General features: G+C 40.7%; 1 protein-coding gene and 1 long non-coding RNA gene across 2 annotated transcripts; one reads left to right on the forward strand and one right to left on the reverse strand.

The window, feature by feature from the left end:
• Window positions 1-1,351: 1,351 nt before the first annotated feature.
• On the reverse strand, window positions 1,352-8,245 carry tp53i13 (tumor protein p53 inducible protein 13). The gene is made up of 9 exons (XM_030745377.1): window positions 7,791-8,245; window positions 7,558-7,635; window positions 7,250-7,285; window positions 6,787-6,845; window positions 5,738-5,816; window positions 4,594-4,722; window positions 4,104-4,295; window positions 2,928-3,945; window positions 1,352-2,732 (listed from the first exon to the last, which is right to left on the reverse strand). Exons 1-9 carry the CDS (start codon window positions 7,905-7,907, stop codon window positions 2,626-2,628), a joined length of 1,815 nt encoding a protein of 604 aa, XP_030601237.1. The 5' UTR covers window positions 7,908-8,245; the 3' UTR covers window positions 1,352-2,625.
• An 8,983-nt stretch (window positions 8,246-17,228) lies between these two features.
• On the forward strand, window positions 17,229-20,039 carry LOC115790914 (uncharacterized). Its single transcript, XR_004020826.1, has 3 exons — window positions 17,229-17,289; window positions 17,400-17,509; window positions 19,990-20,039. It is a non-coding gene; the product is annotated as an uncharacterized LOC115790914 (long non-coding RNA).
• The last annotated feature ends 55 nt before the right edge of the window (window positions 20,040-20,094 follow it).

A 20,094-nucleotide genomic window follows, 5' to 3' on the forward strand; every position in this document is an offset into this window, starting at 1 on the left:
GGTTTAGCCTACTTCTCTCAATCCCGAACAAATGCGGTCTAAAAAGAGGACAGTCCAGGAGGACTGTCCTCTTTTTAGTTAAGATTCTCCTCTAAACCTTCACCAATGGTCCTGCAGCTGGTTTCTCAAAGTGTTTGTGGCTTTAATTAATAGAGGGTTTCTCTCACCTCGCTCCATTATGTAATCATCAGTTACTCACCTGAAACACTGAAGGATGAGATCAAACTACAGTTGCATCTCAATTTTCATCTTGTCTTGCTGCCTTTTTACAAGATCTTAAATCCATATTGGCTCCAAACACTTTGAGCTGACACCTGACCCCCACTTCTTCATTTCTCTTTGCATTTTTGTTTTCCCCAATATTTTGTGTTTTATTAATGTTTTTTTTTTTTTTTTACCCTGATCACTACTTGGGATTTCTGTCCATGTTACTCTGTCTTTGACATAGTTGCACACGTGTCTCTGCGGGGGAAATTTGGATTGTGCGTTGAAAACTCTTGAACTTTATCATTGTTTGATATTGAATGCCTTTGCACATCATCATCATCATCTCCTGTATGACTGGCTGAGTTACGGTCATCTTGTACTGACTGCTGATACAACAGAAACACTACCACACATACGGACACACGCAGGGGCCAGCAGAAAAGCTTGTCCCTTTAATCATGATTGCCCATGTTTTAGTCTAGAGCCATAAATATATATATATATATATATGAACATATATTTTCATGCTATATTTTATATTAAGCTGTAGGTTTTGTTTGTGAGATATTTATCTATTCGTTGGCCTAAATGGGCTTCAGGCCGTGACATCTGTTCACCAAATCTTCATTCAGCTCTTAAGACTTGACACCTGATGTACTTGTAGATGTTTAAGTGTTAGACGGTTACGCTGTGGTATTACTATGTAGTCATACTGTACATATTAACGATCCTACTCGTATCCACAGGAAGGGAAGCGTGAGAACAGCAGATTCATTTGAGTGGTTCCTTCGGTCTTAGTTGCACTATTTTCAAACACCAGCTGGATGAAGTAGGATCTACATTATGTACTGCACTCTCCCAAAGGTCTTAGTTCAAGTACATTGGGTGCAGGATAGGATTTGGCATATGGGAATGGGGAATGGTCTGAAGCGCACTTGGGCTTAACACTACAGTCATCTCAAACCATCAGGAGGCGGGTCTCAAACGCACATGGCCGAGTCCTCTGAGTTAGTGCACACTACATAGGGTGCCTCTAGTGTGAATGTTTATTGCTTCCGTCGGTTTTGTCACACTTTACAAACTTTATATGCCTTCATTCTGTTCAGAATTTAGCACATGCATTCTGACATCACTCACCCTGAACTTATCAGTTGGACCAAGCCACGCACAGGTACAAACATTAAACTAGCAGCCAGAATGAAACACACACACACTTCTGATTCTCAGCTGTGACGGGGCACTGCTGCCTGTGCTGTCACTGTCCCGGTGTTTCTTCACAGCTCAACAGTTTGGGAGACGGGAGAGTTATCTTTTAACAGAAGACATTAAAAACTGTATAAAGTAGGGAAAACAATGACTTAAAAAGGTCAATCGTAATGGAAACTCATAAGCTGTACATTTGTAATAAAATAATAAAACAATTTAATTGTCCTGGGTTTGCCTGAATTTTTTTTTTTTAATATATGGGTGTTTGCTCTAAACTGCAATTGTGTGGCAATATTTCTGCCTTTAAGTCATTTGCATCATAAAGTTCAACATACTGACATTCAGCCACAAGTGCAACACGTTTAATATACTGTACAGTATTTCTGGGATAAAAAAAAAAAACCTGATCATCTCACACTTAAAGTGCATCTATTGTCCTTTTCATTATTTTGCATTACAAATATTATTTTAAACTGTCAGATGTGTAAATCAGCAAGCTGAAAAATATAAATATGGAGCTGTGTACCATATTAAGTACACAATCTGACTACCCCTCATAGTTTTACACCTCCATGATAACACTTTACTCTCCAGAAAAACAGAGCGATATTCTTCATCCAGTTTGGGGTTGGGTGGTGGTGTTGGTGGTGCTGGAGCCCACCCCAACTGTCAGAGCACACAAACTCCACACAGAGGGGTCCTCATCCCTCCAGATGGAGTCTTCTTGCTGTGTGGCCCCGCTGCCCCCGAGTTAAACTGATTAATCTATTATTGATGCCTCAACTGGAAAAATAGTGAACTGCAGAAATACTAAAACTACATTTGAGGTCATTTAGAAAATCTATGCCTAACACTCTCTTCTCTCTATCAGCGTTTGGATCAGGTGTGACTGCCTGATTTTCATCGTGGCTGGGCAGCACGTGCTCGTATTCAGCAAGCATAAAACGTCACTGTACCTCCAGAGTTTAGAAACTTGGGCACTCCTCTTTCAAAGAGAATTAATGTCTGATTTTGTTGCTTACAACAGCAACTTACATTTCACATACAAAAAAAAAAAAAAAACCGCAGTTAAAAGCAACTAATTACTATAAAACTATTTATAAAAAACATTTAAGGCTTAAGAGTCTCTTTTTTTTTTCCCCCTCGGGTCTCCTCTTCACATCGCCACTTGAGTTCACTGTGGACAGTCTTGGGGATGTTTCTTTGATTGTTCTATGGGTGTTCATCGGAGCTAGAGGAACTTGGCAGGAGAACGCATTCCTGCCTCCTGCCCCTTTTCCGCCGTCTCTTTGCAATTCGCAACCTTCTGCGGATCACATCTGGAAAAAGAGGAAAAAAAAAAAAAAAAACACACAAACAAAACAGAAATAAGGCTGGCTTGTAAGCTCCACCTAAACAGGAAAAGTTTATTTTCCAGAAATCACTGGAATTTTATTGGGGCATAATCCAAGGAAGACCTCATTAGTTAATGTAATCAATAAAAGCTCTTGTCATCATCCCTGATGACCACCTACCTGCGACACTGTCGTAGTCCTGGCTTGGGTCATGCCAGTAAAGGCTCGGCGTGGTCCTCCAGTGGCGGTACAGGCGAGTGTGAAGCACTGACAGAGCAAGGAGAACCAGCAGGAAGCCCAGCGCTGCAGCTGCCCACACCGCCTCGTCCGTCCTCGGGGTCCTCTGCAACCCGTTACCTACAGCAGCAGCTTGGGCCTCAGCTTCAGAGGCCTTGGTGCAGTCACAGTGTTCACCTGGTGTGCAGCTGTTGCAATCACGGCTGTTGTGTGGGTGTGGGTGCTGTTGTGGCTGATCCTCTGACTGGGGTTTGAACACAGAGTCTGAGGCAGTGCTTTCGCTTTTGTGGTGAGAGTGCACGGCGCTGTGGATCTGCGTATGCTCCAGCTCTCTCTCTTTTACATCTACAACTTCATTCTCCTTCATGTTGCCATCAGTTGTGCGGTCCTTAATAAGGTTTTTCTCTTTAGTGTTGTCCACTTTGATGTTGTGTTTAGCAGAGTCTGTTTCCTTCTGTTTAACTGTACCATCATCTTTAAAACTGAGGGTCTGGGCTTCAGGCCTGTCAGTATGGTTTTGTTTATTGCTCACGCCACTTCCAGAAACAGCAAAGTGGTTCAGGCTTCTGAGGTCAGATTGTTCAGGTCTGGGCTGCAGTGGTGCTGGCTGTAGGATTAGCCTGCCTTTCTGATCCTCAGTCTCAGATGTATTTAACCCAGAGGGAGCTTTGGGCCTGGGTTCATGGTTCTGAGTTTGATTTTGGATCTGAGGAGTTTCTCTTTGGCTAGAAAGACCCAAGGGTTTCCTTTTAACTTGAAGAGACTCTGCAGATGGTCCAGGCTTGCTGCTGATATTCTGACCATCTCTAAAGTCTGTAAAAGCAGCTCTCATCCGCCTGCTTTTGCTTCCCACTTTCATTTGTTTCGAGCGTTCGACCTTCATGCTGGGCTCTTGTTGTGCCTCTGTGGCTCCACTTAGCAGAGAACAGATGGTCTGCTTACAACACTGCCTCAGGGAATCCTGGGGATAGCAGTTACTCCAATGTTAGTTATACCACACTCCTGAAATTACTGTTTTTTATTGGTTTTACTTGGCTGTATCTAAATAAACATCATAATTTAACAAAAAAAAAAAAAAAAAAAAAAAAAAAAAAAAAATCAGCTCAGTCATAAGTGAACCTTCATTTTTGTGGTTTCTTCCAGCCGATGCGCCTCTGCTGACCAGGTCATCAGCAGGGTGTACGTCCTCATCGGAGTCGCACCATCAGACTCTTTTCTTGAAGTCTGTGTGATCTCCAGCCAACCACAGATGTCTAAAGAGGCCGCGGTGGACAGCTCCAAGGTGCGACCCCAGGACACCAAAGCTACAGGCTGAACACAGAGCAGAGAGAGGACACTGTCACTCCCTTTCTCCCAGATTCTAAAAGCTTATCTTGTAATTCACGGCATGTTCGTTAGTGCTCTTAAAAAGACATTTTCACTAACAAGTGACAGTTTAATGACAAGGCAACACCACCAAAGATCTTCTAACAGCAGGCAATGTTTCTGCATTTTGTAGCACTCAAAGACCTTAAGCTCAATTCTGAAACAGTGGTATCAGATTACATCTTTAATTGTCCCAGATGTTCCAATGAGATCAAAGGTTAATGAAAGCAAAAGTGTTTCTTACCATGTGTTTATTGAGCTGTGGGTGTGGGGTCAGGATGTAGTGTGGCAGACAGGTGCGAGCCAAGCTGGACAGGATGTGACGCTCTTGGAGCGGGGCGCACGGATGGTAGAGCAAAACGGCAGCTCCATGCTACAAAATACAGAAAGGTTCACATGACCAAAACTTCCCCCATCACCTACCATCACCACAGCATTTTCCACTCAACTTTCATCAAGATTTATCATACTCAAGTGATTTTATTCCAGCCACCCAGAACTGAATAAAGAAATGGATGGATGTCCAAGAAGTTTCAGGTTTATGCACAGACATTAACATGCTATCCACATTTAGCCATAATGAACTGTACTTTGTTTCATTATGTTTACAGTGTCAGAGGCCTGTAATATAAAGCTGGATTTGGGGCTTAGTGTGGTACCTTCATGTTTACATCTGGGTTCTCAGAAGATCCCATGGACCTCAGCGGGTAGATAATAAGATCTCATTTTTAGCTTTGAGGGACCATCCAAAGTCTTTTTCTGTCCCTCATAAACACCAATAAGGAAAATAGATTTCCAAGTAAGCCTATATGCCAATGTAAAATCTAGGTTTATATTTGTTCTCTACTTTCTGTCAGACATCGCCAGGGCTGCAGCGCGAAGAATAAGGCAAACACATCACAAGGATAATTTGATTTTACAGTACCTAAATGATGGAACGCTAATACGGATCAGTCTGTTCATATCAGCAGTCCACAGCTGCTGTTAGAACAGCTTTGCAGACAAACCGAAGATGCCTCCCTCTCAGTATTAACAGGTTGCTACAGTGACTTTAACAGGGCATACAAGAGTGTGTGTGTGTGTGTGTGTGAGAGATTTATGAGGTGGGCATCATACCTAAACATGACTAGGGACTTGGATATAAAGGGTCAACTCAGTTATAACACCTGCTACAAATAAAGAACTGCTAAGGTAAATAAAGACCAATCTGTGTGTGACTTGAGTACTGAAAAATACACGTGCTGAAATTACTACACAAAAAGCTCAGTCTCTTCACTAGTATCCTGAATATACACACATCTCTCTGATGACAGTACTGAGCTGACAAAGTGATGTGACAGGAGATGCAAAGACGGAGGAAGCACCAAACGTGTGATCGTGCAACTTACCCGCAAGTTATTGAGCCACCGCTGAGGAGGGCAGTACAGGTACTCTCCACTCTCTGCTCTTACTGGTCTGTACTCTCCACTACAGCAGAAATACAGAAGCACGGCTTTAATGTCTTCAAAAGCCCTAACATCCACTCGCCAGCCACTTCATTGGGTACACATGTTCAACCGCTTTGTGAACTCACACGAGGCAGCAGCTCAGTTCATTTAGGCACGTAGACATGGTCAAAGTGAGCTGCTAGTTTAAACCAAGCGTCAGGTGATTCAAGTGACTTTAACTGTGGCATTGTTGTTGGTGCCAGACTGGCTTTCTGTTTTTAGTATTTCACAAACTGCTGATCTAGTGGGATTTTCCCACACAACTATCTCTAGGGTTTCTAGAGAATGGTCTAAAGAAAGAGAAACTATCCAGTGAGCGGCAGTTCTCTGGGTGGAAAGGTCTCGTTGAGGAGAATGGCCAGAGAACTTTGAGCTCATGTGAAGGCAACTGTAACTCAAATGACTACTTGTTACATGTATGCAGAAGTTGATCTCTGAACATACAACATGTTAAACCTTGAAGCAGGTGAGCTACAGCAGCACAGGAGCAACTCCTGTCAGTTAAGCACAGGATACTCAGGCTACAAGTAACACGAGCTCACCAAAGTTGCACAACAGAAGACTGGAAAACACTGCCTGGTCTTCTGAGTCTCCATTTCTGCTGCGACATTCAGATGGTACGGTCAGAATTTGGTGTAAACGACATGAAAGCGTGGATCCATCCTGCCTTGAATCAATGTTTCAAGCCCCTGGTGGTGTAACGGTGTGGGGGATATTTTCTTGGCATGCTTTGAGAAATGTTTCATCATCTTGTTGGAGATGTGTCATAAAGAAGGCAAAAGGCGCTCCAAGTCTGTATTACCAAAGTGCGCCTAATAAAGTGGCCAGTGACTGTACGTGGATTGCTTTAATGCAGTAAAACAATCTTAAAGGAAAGTGGAATACCAATCTGTGTGTTTGTCAGCTGCTCGTAACAAAAGAATTGATTGTTTGGCCAACCGTTCACTCACCTGTTGGGAATGCGATGATAGTAGGAGATGGGTTTATCCATGCATATCTGCCTGGCCGGCTGAAGTGAAAACATTGAGCGCACAAGACAAGTACAAAGTCAGCTTCTACTAAATTTCACACAAATTAGTTTTACTGAGCAAAGAATCTAATTTAGTTAACTGAGACTGAATCTTCAGCAATTAACACATCAGCAGGCTAAAGATTTCATTTCTATTTCATTCACATGTCAGCTGGGATAGGCTCCAGCTCCCTCAGGACCCTACCTGAGAAAAGTGGTTAAGAAAATAGAAGGATGGACTGACTTCAGATTTGTGAACTATGAATCTGGCGTGTTTGGAGCACTATTCCCCTGTACTCAGATTTTAGGAGACATTCACGCAATGCTTTATGCTTGCAGGGCCAAAGGTTGTGTAAAAACTCCAGATATGAGATTCTTAAGTAAACTACCCGGTGTTTACTCACCTCAGGATCATACACTGTGTCAATACTCGGAAGTCTCTGTAAACAGAAATTAAACCAAACATTCAGGAAACTGGGAACAAAGCAGCCTGAACAACTGACAACCACATGCAGCAGTGTGAAGCTGTAGGACGAAGTAGCTTTATGCGCTTATTTGCTCTATGTACAGGGTTAATCACAGCAATCTCGTTCCTATCATTGTTTGAACTTCCTGCCACCCGGTGTGATGCAGCTCACTCCACCCAGTCTGAGCCGCTGTGACTATGGTGGTAATGTGTTAGATTACCGGTGTATGATTTGTCCACGGTTACCTGAGTAGACTCTGGCCATGCAGACAAAGCACAGTCCCAATTAACAGCATCTGCAGGCAGGTCCCTGTCCAAAGAGAGCTATCACACACACACACACACACACACACACACACACACACACACACACACACACGGAATAGTGCCTTTTAACCACTAACAACTTATTATAAACCACATGAATTGAAACGCGGGTGTCGTGTACACCAACAGACACAAGGATATTGAGATTGTACCTTTCCATCATCACATCCTTGCCCCGGAGATCCGAAAACACCGCATCGACCCAAACTGACCCACAGCGCTGCCAGCACGGTCACTGTCAGCGGAGGCGACGCCGCTTCACTCGGCATGATAACGACCACTCAGTCATTCAGGTTTAACTAGCACTCATAGCTTAACTTTGATCCTCCAACTACAGCGCGACCGACTAAGAAGGAGAGACCCTTTAAAATCCCCCAAAACACAAACCGTGTTGGGTAAAGAAACATGACAGAGGAGCGGAGAGACGTGCGGACGAGGCTCAAAGTAACCGGCCGCGGTCTTCCCCGCAGTAAGCGACCGTCAGCTGAGTCAAACTGTCAAAATTAAAAAGTCAAACTGGCGAGACAAGCTCAGGATTTAACACGCCAAAACGTAATTAATAAAAGAAAGCGTAATTCCATCCTTCGCCAGCGTTTAACATACACACGTCAAGTTACACTTATAAATACTTCCGTAGAAATTTCAAAGTAGAACTGCTGACTCAGCTCGAATTGACCTTATCGGTAAATAAGCACGTTCTCTTTTCTTTTTCGTTTTTCATTAGTTTTATTTCAGATGAAACTTTAAAATTGTTTGAACGAAAGTATTTTATTATTTTTTTTTATTATTAACCTAGCCGTATTGCGGCACTCCATTTTCCCCTTTATTTAAAACGATTCCCGGAAGTCAGGACTGTAGTCTTTGTAGCTGACTTCACTGAGCTGCTGAACTACGGAAACGATGAAGGAACAAACGGAGAACGGTCAGGGGGCTCAAACACGAGGCTCGGGGACCCACGAAAGGCCTCAGTCTGTGTGTGTGTGTGCGTGTGTGTGTGTATATATATAAATATATATATATATATATATATATATATATATATATATATATATATATATAGAGAGAGAGAGAGAGAGAGAGAGAGAGATAGAGATCTGCACAAAAATGTAACTTATATGTAGAGATATGTGTAATCTTCTCTTTTTCCTCTCTGCCCCAGAGGGACAGGTCTTTTCTGTGACATTTTTGGTTTGTAGCTTCATCCACAAACAACCATAACTGACAGACCATCAGGGCAGAACTGCTGATACCCTGCCCAAAATACCTTTTTTTTTTTTGAGCTTTATTAGACAAAAATGTATAAATCATCAAATTAAATATCAAATATAGCTTAACTATTAAGATCTTACACAACTTCAGATAGAACGTATCTACAAAAGTAACAAATAACCACAGAACATAAAGAAACAAAAGCATACACTCAGAGATAAAAACCAAAGGGGAAAAAAATAAACAGCAAAAGGGCGCACAATATGTAGTTAACTTATAACTTCCTAAATTGTGGTGCCATGCATTGTTAACCTGTTTTGATCATTCACTAATTCGACCTGTTAGATGTCACATACATTCAGTGGACTATTAGACAGACTGTGGAACATCAGCATGTGTAGCACATGTGTAATCAAACATGTATATTGGCGACATGAAGAGAGACAGCACCGGGCATGTGCCAACCGCCTGCTTCGTTTGTGACACAGCGCCACCAGAGGTGAGACACAGCACTGCACTGCCTAGCCCCACATTCTTCCATGTGTTTGAACAGGCAGTGTGTAAATTCCGCGATTTTGACCATTCACGTGTTGAAATACTTCAGAAAACAGTTTTATAAAACAGTTCTATAGAACATTCAAGTGGTCAAATGTGTTTTCTCTTATCATTGTTAATATTTTATTTGATGACAGCTGAGGCACTGCCTCACCTGTCTCCCCTGACTGCAAGTCACCGGAGCACTGGCTACTTTTCTCCTGCAATGATGTCCGACTTTTAAATTCATGCACGCAATGCAATCCAGTCGTAAAACTAGTGTAGCCAGTTTGCACAGCTAAACCAGCCTCTCAAGCAAATACGTGCTAACAATAAAATGCGCCGCAAGAAAGCTGCTTTCAAAACTTTACTTTGAAACTTGTGCCCGCTTTTGGCCATCCCGACACCTTACCTCTTACCCCACCCTTGAGCTCCACACCCACGCTGTTATAAATCTGATCAGGTAGGTTTGTACGCATTGAGCTGGGTTCCAGTTGAGAGATTAGGACCGAGATGGACTCCACCCTTCCCAAAGGTTTGCTGTTTGCTTAATGGGATGCCTTTTTCTTTTATAGTTCGATAAGTGACGGTTTGATTTTTCTGCTAATTTGCATTTCTTTTATCTGTACGAAGGAGTACTAGGGCCACATTAAGAAAAAAAAAAAATATTGTGCATTTTGAGAAAAAAGTCTAAATGTGGAGAAAGACGTTTTCCATTCAAGTCAAACAACTACCACGGCTGCTATACTCTCTACAGCATACTATATGTAAGTGAATTGACGGCTCACTTGACCGCAGTGAAGATGAGTCAGTGCATTCGTACTTCAGAAACTGTTTTTTAGTAACAAGAAAATGATTTCTCTTTTGGCACATGAACACACTGCGGTGATGAGTAAACTTTCTAGAGTTGGCTGGAGTTTTGCGAACTGAAATAGGTGTCAAGTTGCAAGGATATCGATGGTTACACTTTGGTGCAGTACAGAGGGGATCTCATACCGTACAAGATATAATACGACAGCTGATCAAGGTGTTTCACTAATTCGTTTGACCGAAGTATTTTGTAGAGAGTGTGGCAGTCGTGGGAGTGGTTTGACAATTTCAAACTTCACATTTCGACTTTTTTTTTTCTCATAATGCGCAATTTAAAATGTTCTTTATGCGGCCCTTCATAAATCTGCACACTAATAACTGCGGGAAGAAAGCAACGGATCCATTCGTTCTGCTTGTCATGGGTCTTGTTATATTAGTGGAACGTGTTTATAGAAAGCAAAGGCTTTTTAAAGTTAATAAAAAAATAACGTTCGTGAAAGGTGTGGTGGCACTTTCCTCAGTTGCTAGTAAGTAGATTATTCACTGGATTTATGGCCAAAAAGTGTATGCAGGCACAATTTTTAGCTTTGGTGGCTCTTGGTATCTGATTTTTAATTCCTCAATTTAAGGAAGTTCCATAACAAGGAAGTGCGGGCATGCAGTGCCCTCGTTTTATTTCATCTTCCAAAAAGTTTATAAATACAAAAAAACTCACTAGCTGAGATATTCAGAATTTATAAAAGTGTAATATTAGAGTAATTGATGTCGTTCACTTGGACATCCATAACACTTCTCTCCTGAACTGTTTTGGCTCCAGATGGAGCTCCAGGTGTCCAGCCTGCAGCAGTACCCCCTGCTGAGGTAGCAGGGCCTGCAGATCAGGCTGAGAAAAGAGACAAGAGTCAATCTAAAAAACCTGGAGGAGCAGGAGATGAGGCGAGCTGAAGACACAAAGCAAACATTTGAATGCATCCCCACGTGACTTCTCAACCTGACAAGATATCAGTTCTGTTCATATGTTCAATTTCCCAACAAAGATGATAGATCTACTTTCTCTTTTGTGTTTACCAGGAATTGTATTCCTTTGATAGCTCTCCAGACAGTGAAGATGAGGGCATTGGCAAGAAAGAAAAAAAGAAGAAGAAGGTGAAGAAGAAGAAGAAGAAGAAGAAAGTAAGTGTCACAGAGCTCATTAAAGGACCACTGATGAAGATGGGACAGACTATGATAGGATTTTGTTCAGTCTTTTCTGTTATGTAGTAAGACGACTCTGCAGCTAGTTTTTTTTTAGCCTGTCATGTCTGGCATTTTTCACAATCGGAATGATGATCCGAATGCACTGATGTACCAAACATATTTGCTTTAACAAGAACAGCTCTATAAGTTTCTATAGGCTATTCTTGTTAATGTTTGTATTTTTATTTATTTATATTTTTATTTAGTTATTTATGCCAAGTCTGACAGGCAACAAGGAAGGGGCAAGAACAAAAGGTCCTGGGGAGAAGGGTGGGGGCGGCAAAAGGAAAGAAGGAAGAAAAAAAAAAAAAGAAAGAAATCAAAGAAAAGTCGATATACTCACACTCACATCCATACACACACCCACATGCACATACATATACAAACACATACACACAATTTTATTGTTTGTAGTAATGTGTGTGTATGCGCCTCTGTCATGCAATGTACTCAATAATGAGGGCAAGAAACTGCAACCATGCCCCCCGTGATCCAGAGGCAAATAGGGAAGGACCAATGGGACCCAGGCCATCCACAGCCCAGGAGCTCAGAAGACCTGAGGCCACACATCCTGATGGCAACCGCGTGCACTCCCCAGAGGAGGAAGGAGGGAGACCACAGACGGAGCCCCCATGGTCAAAGGGCAAGAGTCCAGAGAGCCAGAGGCGACGAGCAGCCCACCCCCCAGCAGGCCGGCACCCCCAGCACGAGCCGAGCACACGGTCCCCGAGGCCCCAAGCGCCCAAGAGCAGCCCGACACCCGGCAGAGCCCCCCCACACGCCAAAGAGGCCCAAGCCACCCCCAGGCCAAGGGAGCAGGTCAAAAACCACGCCGAGACATCTGGCCACACACCCCAGGACCCACGGGTGTCCACACCCCAGGGGCGGCAGTGACGACCAGTGGGGAGCAGCGTGGAGCGGTAGGGACGGGTAACTCCCGCCCTCCGCATCCCACAGGTGCCAGGGCTTGGCAAGCCACAGACCCAGGCCCAGCTGTCCACACACACACGCACCAGTCGTTCACTCATACACACACATGCACACACACACACACACATGCACATCCACATGCACCAGTCACACACTCATGCTCACACACATGTAACACACATGGACACCTAGTGTGGTAGAGCGGGCACCAGCACAGAGCCAGCGGCAACCCTGGGAAGCAGCCAACCCAGCCCCGAACAACGAGCCATTCCCCATCCCAGGCGGGGTGCATGAAACTGGGGTGTGAGAAGACCCGCCCGCCCCCTCCTCCCACTCAGCGTGTGGGGGGAGATGTGAGTGTATGTACTGAGAAGAGTGTGTATGGTTGTGTGAAAACTGCAGTGCTATTAAAATTGGAGGGACAGATGTAATATGAGCACTGAATAACAGCGCCCATCCACACTGCCCCCCCCAAGGCCCTCAATGTCTAAAATGTAAATAAAATTGAGGAGTAAGCAGCAGTGAACAGACAAGTGGGGCTACCTCAGCAGTGCCACCCACTAACCACTGTGTGATACACCTGCCCCCCAAGGCCCTATATGTAGTATGATGTGTTGTGAACTGTATAATGCAGTTAAAAAAGGAGGAGTGGGACATCACGCAGCACAGCGAGCAGAGCCAAAGAGGTGGCCCCACTCACTGCAGCACGAGCCCCCCTCCCCCAAGAACCTACGTGTGCATAATGTGATGTTTAACTGAGTGGGAGGGGGGGAAGGGTCGGGATAAATAAGACCGGGAGGCAGAAGACTACCACCCGGAGGAAGAGAGCCAGCTAGCTACTGGCTCACTAGGCACCCCAGTTCCCTACACCTCCCCTGCAGCCCAGGGAACACAGGTCCAGGGCCTGAGGTGACCGCACCCCCAGGATACCACTGCAGCTAATTTATGATGTTACTCTGATTGGAGCACAGGTGGAGCTGAAATCTTACAGAGGAATGGAGTACAGTTTAGGCTGCATCCAGTGAGAACCAGTCAAACAGGAGAGGAATGGAACTATTTGTTCTTCATGTGGCTCACCTGTCACTTTTTGCCTGTAGTGTTTAATGACATAGCTAGAATAGTTTGCTTGCTTGTGAAGTTTTCCTTTGTGTATGTTGTCAAGTGCCTGAAGGAACTCTCCCTTATGCAACCAACCACAAAACCTGCTGTCATATGACAAAACTACCCTGGGTGTGTTAGGAGGGACTCATTCATTCTCACGAATACCTTCATCAACACAACTGTGACTGTGCATATAAACTTGTTTTAAGATCTACACAGAGTTAAGCATTAACTTTCCTGTTTTTTTTTTCCAACAGAGCTCCAGTTGCTCTTCATCTTCGTCCTCCTCCTCCTCCTCTTCCTCCTCTTCTTCTAGTAGCTCCTCAGACAGTGATAGTGAGGTAAGTTGGAGATTGGCGTGTGCTGATCAAGGACAAGTAAATGCAGTCAACAAATATTGATGGTATGTTTGAACAACCTCACGAAGAACATGAGCTTTTTCAATAATCAGCATGGCAGAATAACCATCTTAGAGCAGTTAGGATCATGCTGAAACTTCTGCATCCAGCTCATCTTCCTCTTTCATAATGATTGCCTCATATCGTCTCTGAGTACTACTTTACAGTGCTGATGCATCTGTAAAGAGTGTTTAGTTCCTGGTTGCTTCTATGCTTCTATGTTTACTGGTAAACAGCAGTTTTGCTGATAAACTGACAAAAGCATTTTCCTGGCACACCCACATGCACGCACTCTGACGCAGCTGCACTCAACGGCAGACCTGATGGTGACACTTTGGGGATCTTTCAGAAACCTTTTTTTTGTTTGTTTTTTGCAAGAAACTCTTTGCTCCTTAGGCTTAATTTGCTAGGCTTTTTTTTTTTTGGTCTTAGTAGACTCAAGCATCCAAAGATTTTTTTTCTTCTGAAGTCCTTAAGTCCTCTTTTGAACTTGGTGTGTTGATGCCAGACAGACAACAGCAGACCCTAGAAATCAGAAGCTTCAACAAGGCAGGTCCCTCCCTAAGCAGGCTACAGTGATTGATAGCTCATGTGCAACCCTCAATTCTAATATAATGAATCTGAAGATGTGGCTACTTTCTGATGTGACTTATCTGATTTGATTTCAAAGTGTGAAATCATATGTCATTATCTCTAGTAGATCCACTTTATAAATAGAGTCTGTTTTTAGGAGAATCCAGGCTTTCCCTCATAGTTTCCATGGGCTGTGTTTGCTTTTTCAAAAGCAGAAAAATATTGCTTCCATGCAGCGCCAAACACGCTTTGATTATGTCATTCGCCAAGTGCTGACATCACATGACTTGGTCATGACAACGCTGCTTGCAGTAATTATTTATAGCTGTCTTGATGCTCGATTAGGAATGTGCACCACTCTTGATTTACCCTTCAAGAGTTTTGCAGTTTTGTTCACATAAATCCTTCAGAAAAAAATCTGTGCAAAGCGCTTTCAAATCTGCTCAGATGGGGTGATGGTCCCTCTTAATTATGCAACCGCCTTAGGTGAGGATATTCTCTAACTATGTGGTCTGTTCAAGAGAATATTTAGGCTGGGATCTAAAAACAGCTCTTTTATCCTGTCTTTTAGCAAGCTGAGGGATGAGTGTGTCAGTCTTTACCATACCAACTTTGGCAACACTTTGTGCATTCAAAATAGCTCAAAGAATAAACTAACGAGTATGCAATGATTATCAATGCCAGTCTAGTCCAGTTTTGCAGTGTTAACATTTAGATGACCGCACATGATGACAGGAGTGTAAAAGCAAGTGACTTTGCTCTTGTAAGATTTTAAGATTTAAAAAAAAAAAAGACAAAGGTCAAAGATACGTCAAGGTTGTATTTTTCCAAGCAGCAACCAGTTTACCACCTACTGGATCATTTCTAATGAGACTGACCAACTGATGAGCTTTACTGTGATATAATCGCTATATAAGCATTATAGCAGCAACAGGCTGAGTCTGAGAGGAGCACACCCAGTGACACTGATGTATTTTGCTTCTCACACAGCCTGTCGTGACTGTAAGTCATGTATCTGTTTTTAAAACGAAAATACCCCACATATTACTAATCAATTTCAATTTCATTTTATTTATATAACACCAAATCACAACAAACATTCAGCTCAAGGAGCTTTATGTTGTAAGGTAAAGACCCCCCAATAAATACAGAGAAAACCCAACAGTCAAAACGACCCCGTATGAGCAAACACTTGGCAACAGTGGGAAGGAAAAACTCTCTTTCAACAGGAAGAAACCTCTGGTAGAACCAGGCTCAGGGAGGGGCGGTCATCTGCCATGACTGTGTGGGACAAAAGATATGCTGTAGAAGAAAGCCAGAGCCTGAGCTTCTATTCAACATTTTCTTGCAGGATGAAAAGAAGAAGAAGAAAAAGAAGAAGAAAAAAGATGAGGGGAAAGAGTATATCCATGACAATGTCGTCATAGTTCAGGCTGGTAGGTGATTCACAATATTTCACAATTGCAGCTGGTTTTAGACTTCTGCTGATGGATTATTTGAAAGTCTCTCTTTGATGAGTCTGTCAATTATGCCCAGTGAGTAGTTGATTTAATTTGTCTTTTTTTGCTTTTTGCACACTCGCTCTGCAGTCAGCTCACAAAGCTAGCTTGTGGCTGGTGTCTTGGTTTACTTTGTATAGAGCGTGTTCAGTATGTCCCAAGTGGTCCTATAATCCCAAATTCTGTGGTCATAATAGACTGGCTGTTTACATGTGTGTGTGTATTTTCCCACAGTGATGAAATTAATACACTAGATTATGTTCTATTTAAACTTAACAGGTCCTGATGGCCAAATCAAGCCTACAGAGGACCTGGGCAAGGTAATAAAGAACTTAAATGTATAATTTTATGCCTTGGACTGCTGTCAAACTTTGTGTTTTTTCTTTACTTGTTTCAGGATTTCAGCTCTTCAGATGATGAAGATGACAAGAAAAAGAAAAAGAAGGACAAGAAGATGAAGAAGGTATGTGGAATTTTGCCAAACGTGTAAAACAGGAAATTGTACAATAACAGCTAGCTGTTCAAGCAGACTAGAAGAAATTCCTATACCCAATCCCAATGTCTGTTATGCTTCCTCCATCCAAGGATTCTTCTTCCTCATCTGATAGCTCGTCTTCTGAGAACGAGGATGATGTGTGTCACATGCCTGATATGTGTGTATTAATTCTGGAAAGACAGAAATAAATTTATATGTGAATACTTTTGTCCTGTGGATTGGTCACAGGACTCCAGCTCCTCTTCTTCAGATAGCTCTTCGTCATCATCATCATCATCATCATCTTCTGACAGTGAAAATGATAAAAAGAAAAAGAAGAAAAGGGACAAGAAGAAGAAAAAGAAGGTATTGTGTTTCTCAATTTTCAAATGACTAAGTTTCCTATTTTACTTTTATTTAAAATTTCATTCATGATGGTTTCATATATATACACACAGCTGGGATAGGCTCCATATATATATATATATATATATATATACATATATATATGTGTATATATATATACACATATATATATATACATATATATGTATATATATATATATATGTATGTATATATATATATACATATATATATATGTATATATATATATATGTATGTATATATATATATATATGTATGTATATCTATATACATCTATATCTATATATATATATATATATATATCTATATATATATATATATATATATATATATATATATATATATATATATATATGTGTGTGTGTGTGTGTGTGTGTGTGTGAAAAATTTTATTCTTTTCTTTCACAGGACTCCAGCTCTTCTTCATCATCTTCTTCTGACAGTGAGGATGATAAAAAGAAAAAGAAGAAGAAAAAGGACAAGAAGAAGAAGAAGAAGAAGGTATTGATTGTTTGTTTTGCAGTTTGAAGTGATGAATTTATATATGTGTGTGTGTGTATGTATATGTATGTGTGTTGTGTGTGTGTAAATTTTATTCTTTTCTTTTACAGGACTCCAGCTCCTCTTCTTCAGATAGCTCTTCTTCATCATCTTCTTCTGACAGTGAGGATGATAAAAGAAAAAGAAGAAGAAAAAGGACAAGAAGAAGAAGAAGAAGAAGGTATTGATTGTTTGTTTTGCAGTTTTGAAGTGACCAATTTTAATATATATATATATATATATATATATATATATATATATATATATATATATATATAGCTGAAGGTACAGAGACAACATCTCGTTGAAACAGCACGCATAATTTTGTTATTCTTATAAGGAGAAGAAAAACAGACTTTACCAACAGTGGTATCAGTTACATTTAACAAGGATGTATCTTCATCAATAACATTATTTCTAAATAGTTCACATATTTCATTAGTTACAGCATCAAACACAGTATTGTACTCTTTAGAAGTTACATCAAAGTTATACTTGAGGTTGAACTCACTGTAACTGAGTAAACACCCATTTTTGTTAAACAGCTGACCCACCAGAAGGATTTTATTGTTAAACCAATTAGGGTAAAAAAGTGATTTGTTTTTGTAAAAGATATATTGGTTATTCCAGATAAAGAAATTATGAGGAGAATATATATGAGTGCCCATGAAAGAAGTGCTTGTTTGTGAAATGCAGAGAGTTTTACTGGTATTTTCTCTACATTATAATTACAGAGGAGGAGGAAACTGAGTCCCCCTAAGCTAGAGAAGATGTAATTTGGGAAAATATTCCAGATGGAGGATGGAATTTTTTAGATACGACTTTAACCATTTCACTTTGAATGTATTATTTGTGAAATCCAGAAAATTTAATCCTCCTTTTTCATAAGAGTTCATTACCACAGATTTTCTTAAGTAATGTATATGATTTTTCCATAAGAATTTGAATAACATTTGGTCAATAGATTTAAGAGTTTGAGTGTCCAAATGCAAGGAGAGCGCAGAGTAAGTAAGCCGTGATATTCCCTCCGCTTTAGATAATAATACTCGTCCTCTAAGGCTCAGATCACTTTGGAGCCATAAATTAAGCCATTTTTTTGGTTTTATCAATTAAGGGAGTAAAATTAAATGAACACCTTTCCAAATTGTTCTTAGAGATAATTATGCCTAAATAAGTGACACTTTTTTTTTTAAACAGGAATATTACAGACAGATTGTAAAGCGTATTCTTTAACCAGTAGAAGTTCACATTTGTTTATATTCAAGTGAAGCCCTGATACATCAGAAAAAGTGTGGATTAAGCTTAAAGTAGGGGAAACTTGACTGCTATCTCTTAAAAAAAGAGTAGTATCATCAGCTAACTGACTAATTCGGATTTCTTTACCAAAAACATAAATACCTTTCAGTTGATTTGCAGAAATGAAGTCAGCAAGAATCTGAGTGGCTAAAAGAAAGAGATAAGGGGAAATTGGGCAGCCTTGCCTGATTCCTCGATATAAACTGAACCTAGGGGAGGTGCCATGTTTTAATTGTATTGCAGAAAAACGGACCAAATCCAAATTTATCAAGACAGCTGAAGATAAAGTTGTGATTAATTGAATCAAATGCTTTGTAAAAGTCTAAGAAGAGTATGACACTATTATCAGTAATTAATTCTGAATCGTCTAGAATATCAAGGACGAGCCGTATATTATTGGAAATGTGTCTATTTTGCATGAATCCAGATTGTGTTTCTCCAATAACTGTATTTAGTACTGATTTAAGTATTTTTGCAAATACTGATGCCAGAATTTTATAATCATTATTTAAGAGACATATAGGATGCCAGTTATCAATGAGTAATTTGTCTTTTTGGGGCTTAGGTATGAGGGTAATAATCCCATGATTTAAAGTAGGGGGGAGAAAACTCTGTGAGAAAACTTTGGCGAGAAAAGGAGCAAGCTGATCACCAAATTGCTTGTAGAATTCCCCTGTTAATCCATCTGACCCAGGGGATTTGTTATTTTTTTAAATGATTTATAGAAAAAAGTATTTAATTAATTGTTAGATTAGAATCGCAACTCTCACGTTCAGAGTCAAGTATACGTTGTGTATTAACAGAATTCAAGAAATGTTCAAGGTTTCCATTTGGGTGATTGAGAGTATAAAGTTTACTGTAAAAAGAGCAGACATGGTTAGCAATAATTTTTGGGTCAGAGGATACTTGCCCTTCTATGTTTAACTCTTGAAGTGTGTTGGATTTAGCACGATGCTTTTCCAACTGAAAAAAAAAACAAAACAAGAGGAGTTACTCTCACCTTCTTCTAACCATTTTAATCTTGATCTTATAAAGGCTCCTTGTACCTGAGTTTTGTAAATTTTATGCAGCTTATTTTGTAAAGTGGCTAAATTTATTTTTTCATCATCTGACAAGTCTAAGGGACTCTTTTTGAAGAAGAACATAATTCCACTGATGATTTTATTTTCTTCAGATTTCTTGGACTTTTTTTAATATTGGAACCATAGTGTCTTAAAAACTTTGCAATCTCAAATTTAAATAGTTCCCAGTTTTTATATAAATAAATAAATAAATATATATATATATATATATATATATATATATATATATATATATATATATATATATATATATATATATAAATTTTATTCTTTTCTCTCACAGGACTCTAGCTCTTCTTCATCATCTTCTTCTGACAGTGATGATGATAAAAAGAAAAAGAAGAAGAAGAAAAAGGACAAAAAGAAGAAGAAGGTATTGGTTGGTTCT

Source organism: Archocentrus centrarchus, chromosome 13 (genome assembly GCF_007364275.1).
Source record: "Archocentrus centrarchus isolate MPI-CPG fArcCen1 chromosome 13, fArcCen1, whole genome shotgun sequence".
NCBI classification, from domain to species: domain Eukaryota; kingdom Metazoa; phylum Chordata; class Actinopteri; order Cichliformes; family Cichlidae; genus Archocentrus; species Archocentrus centrarchus.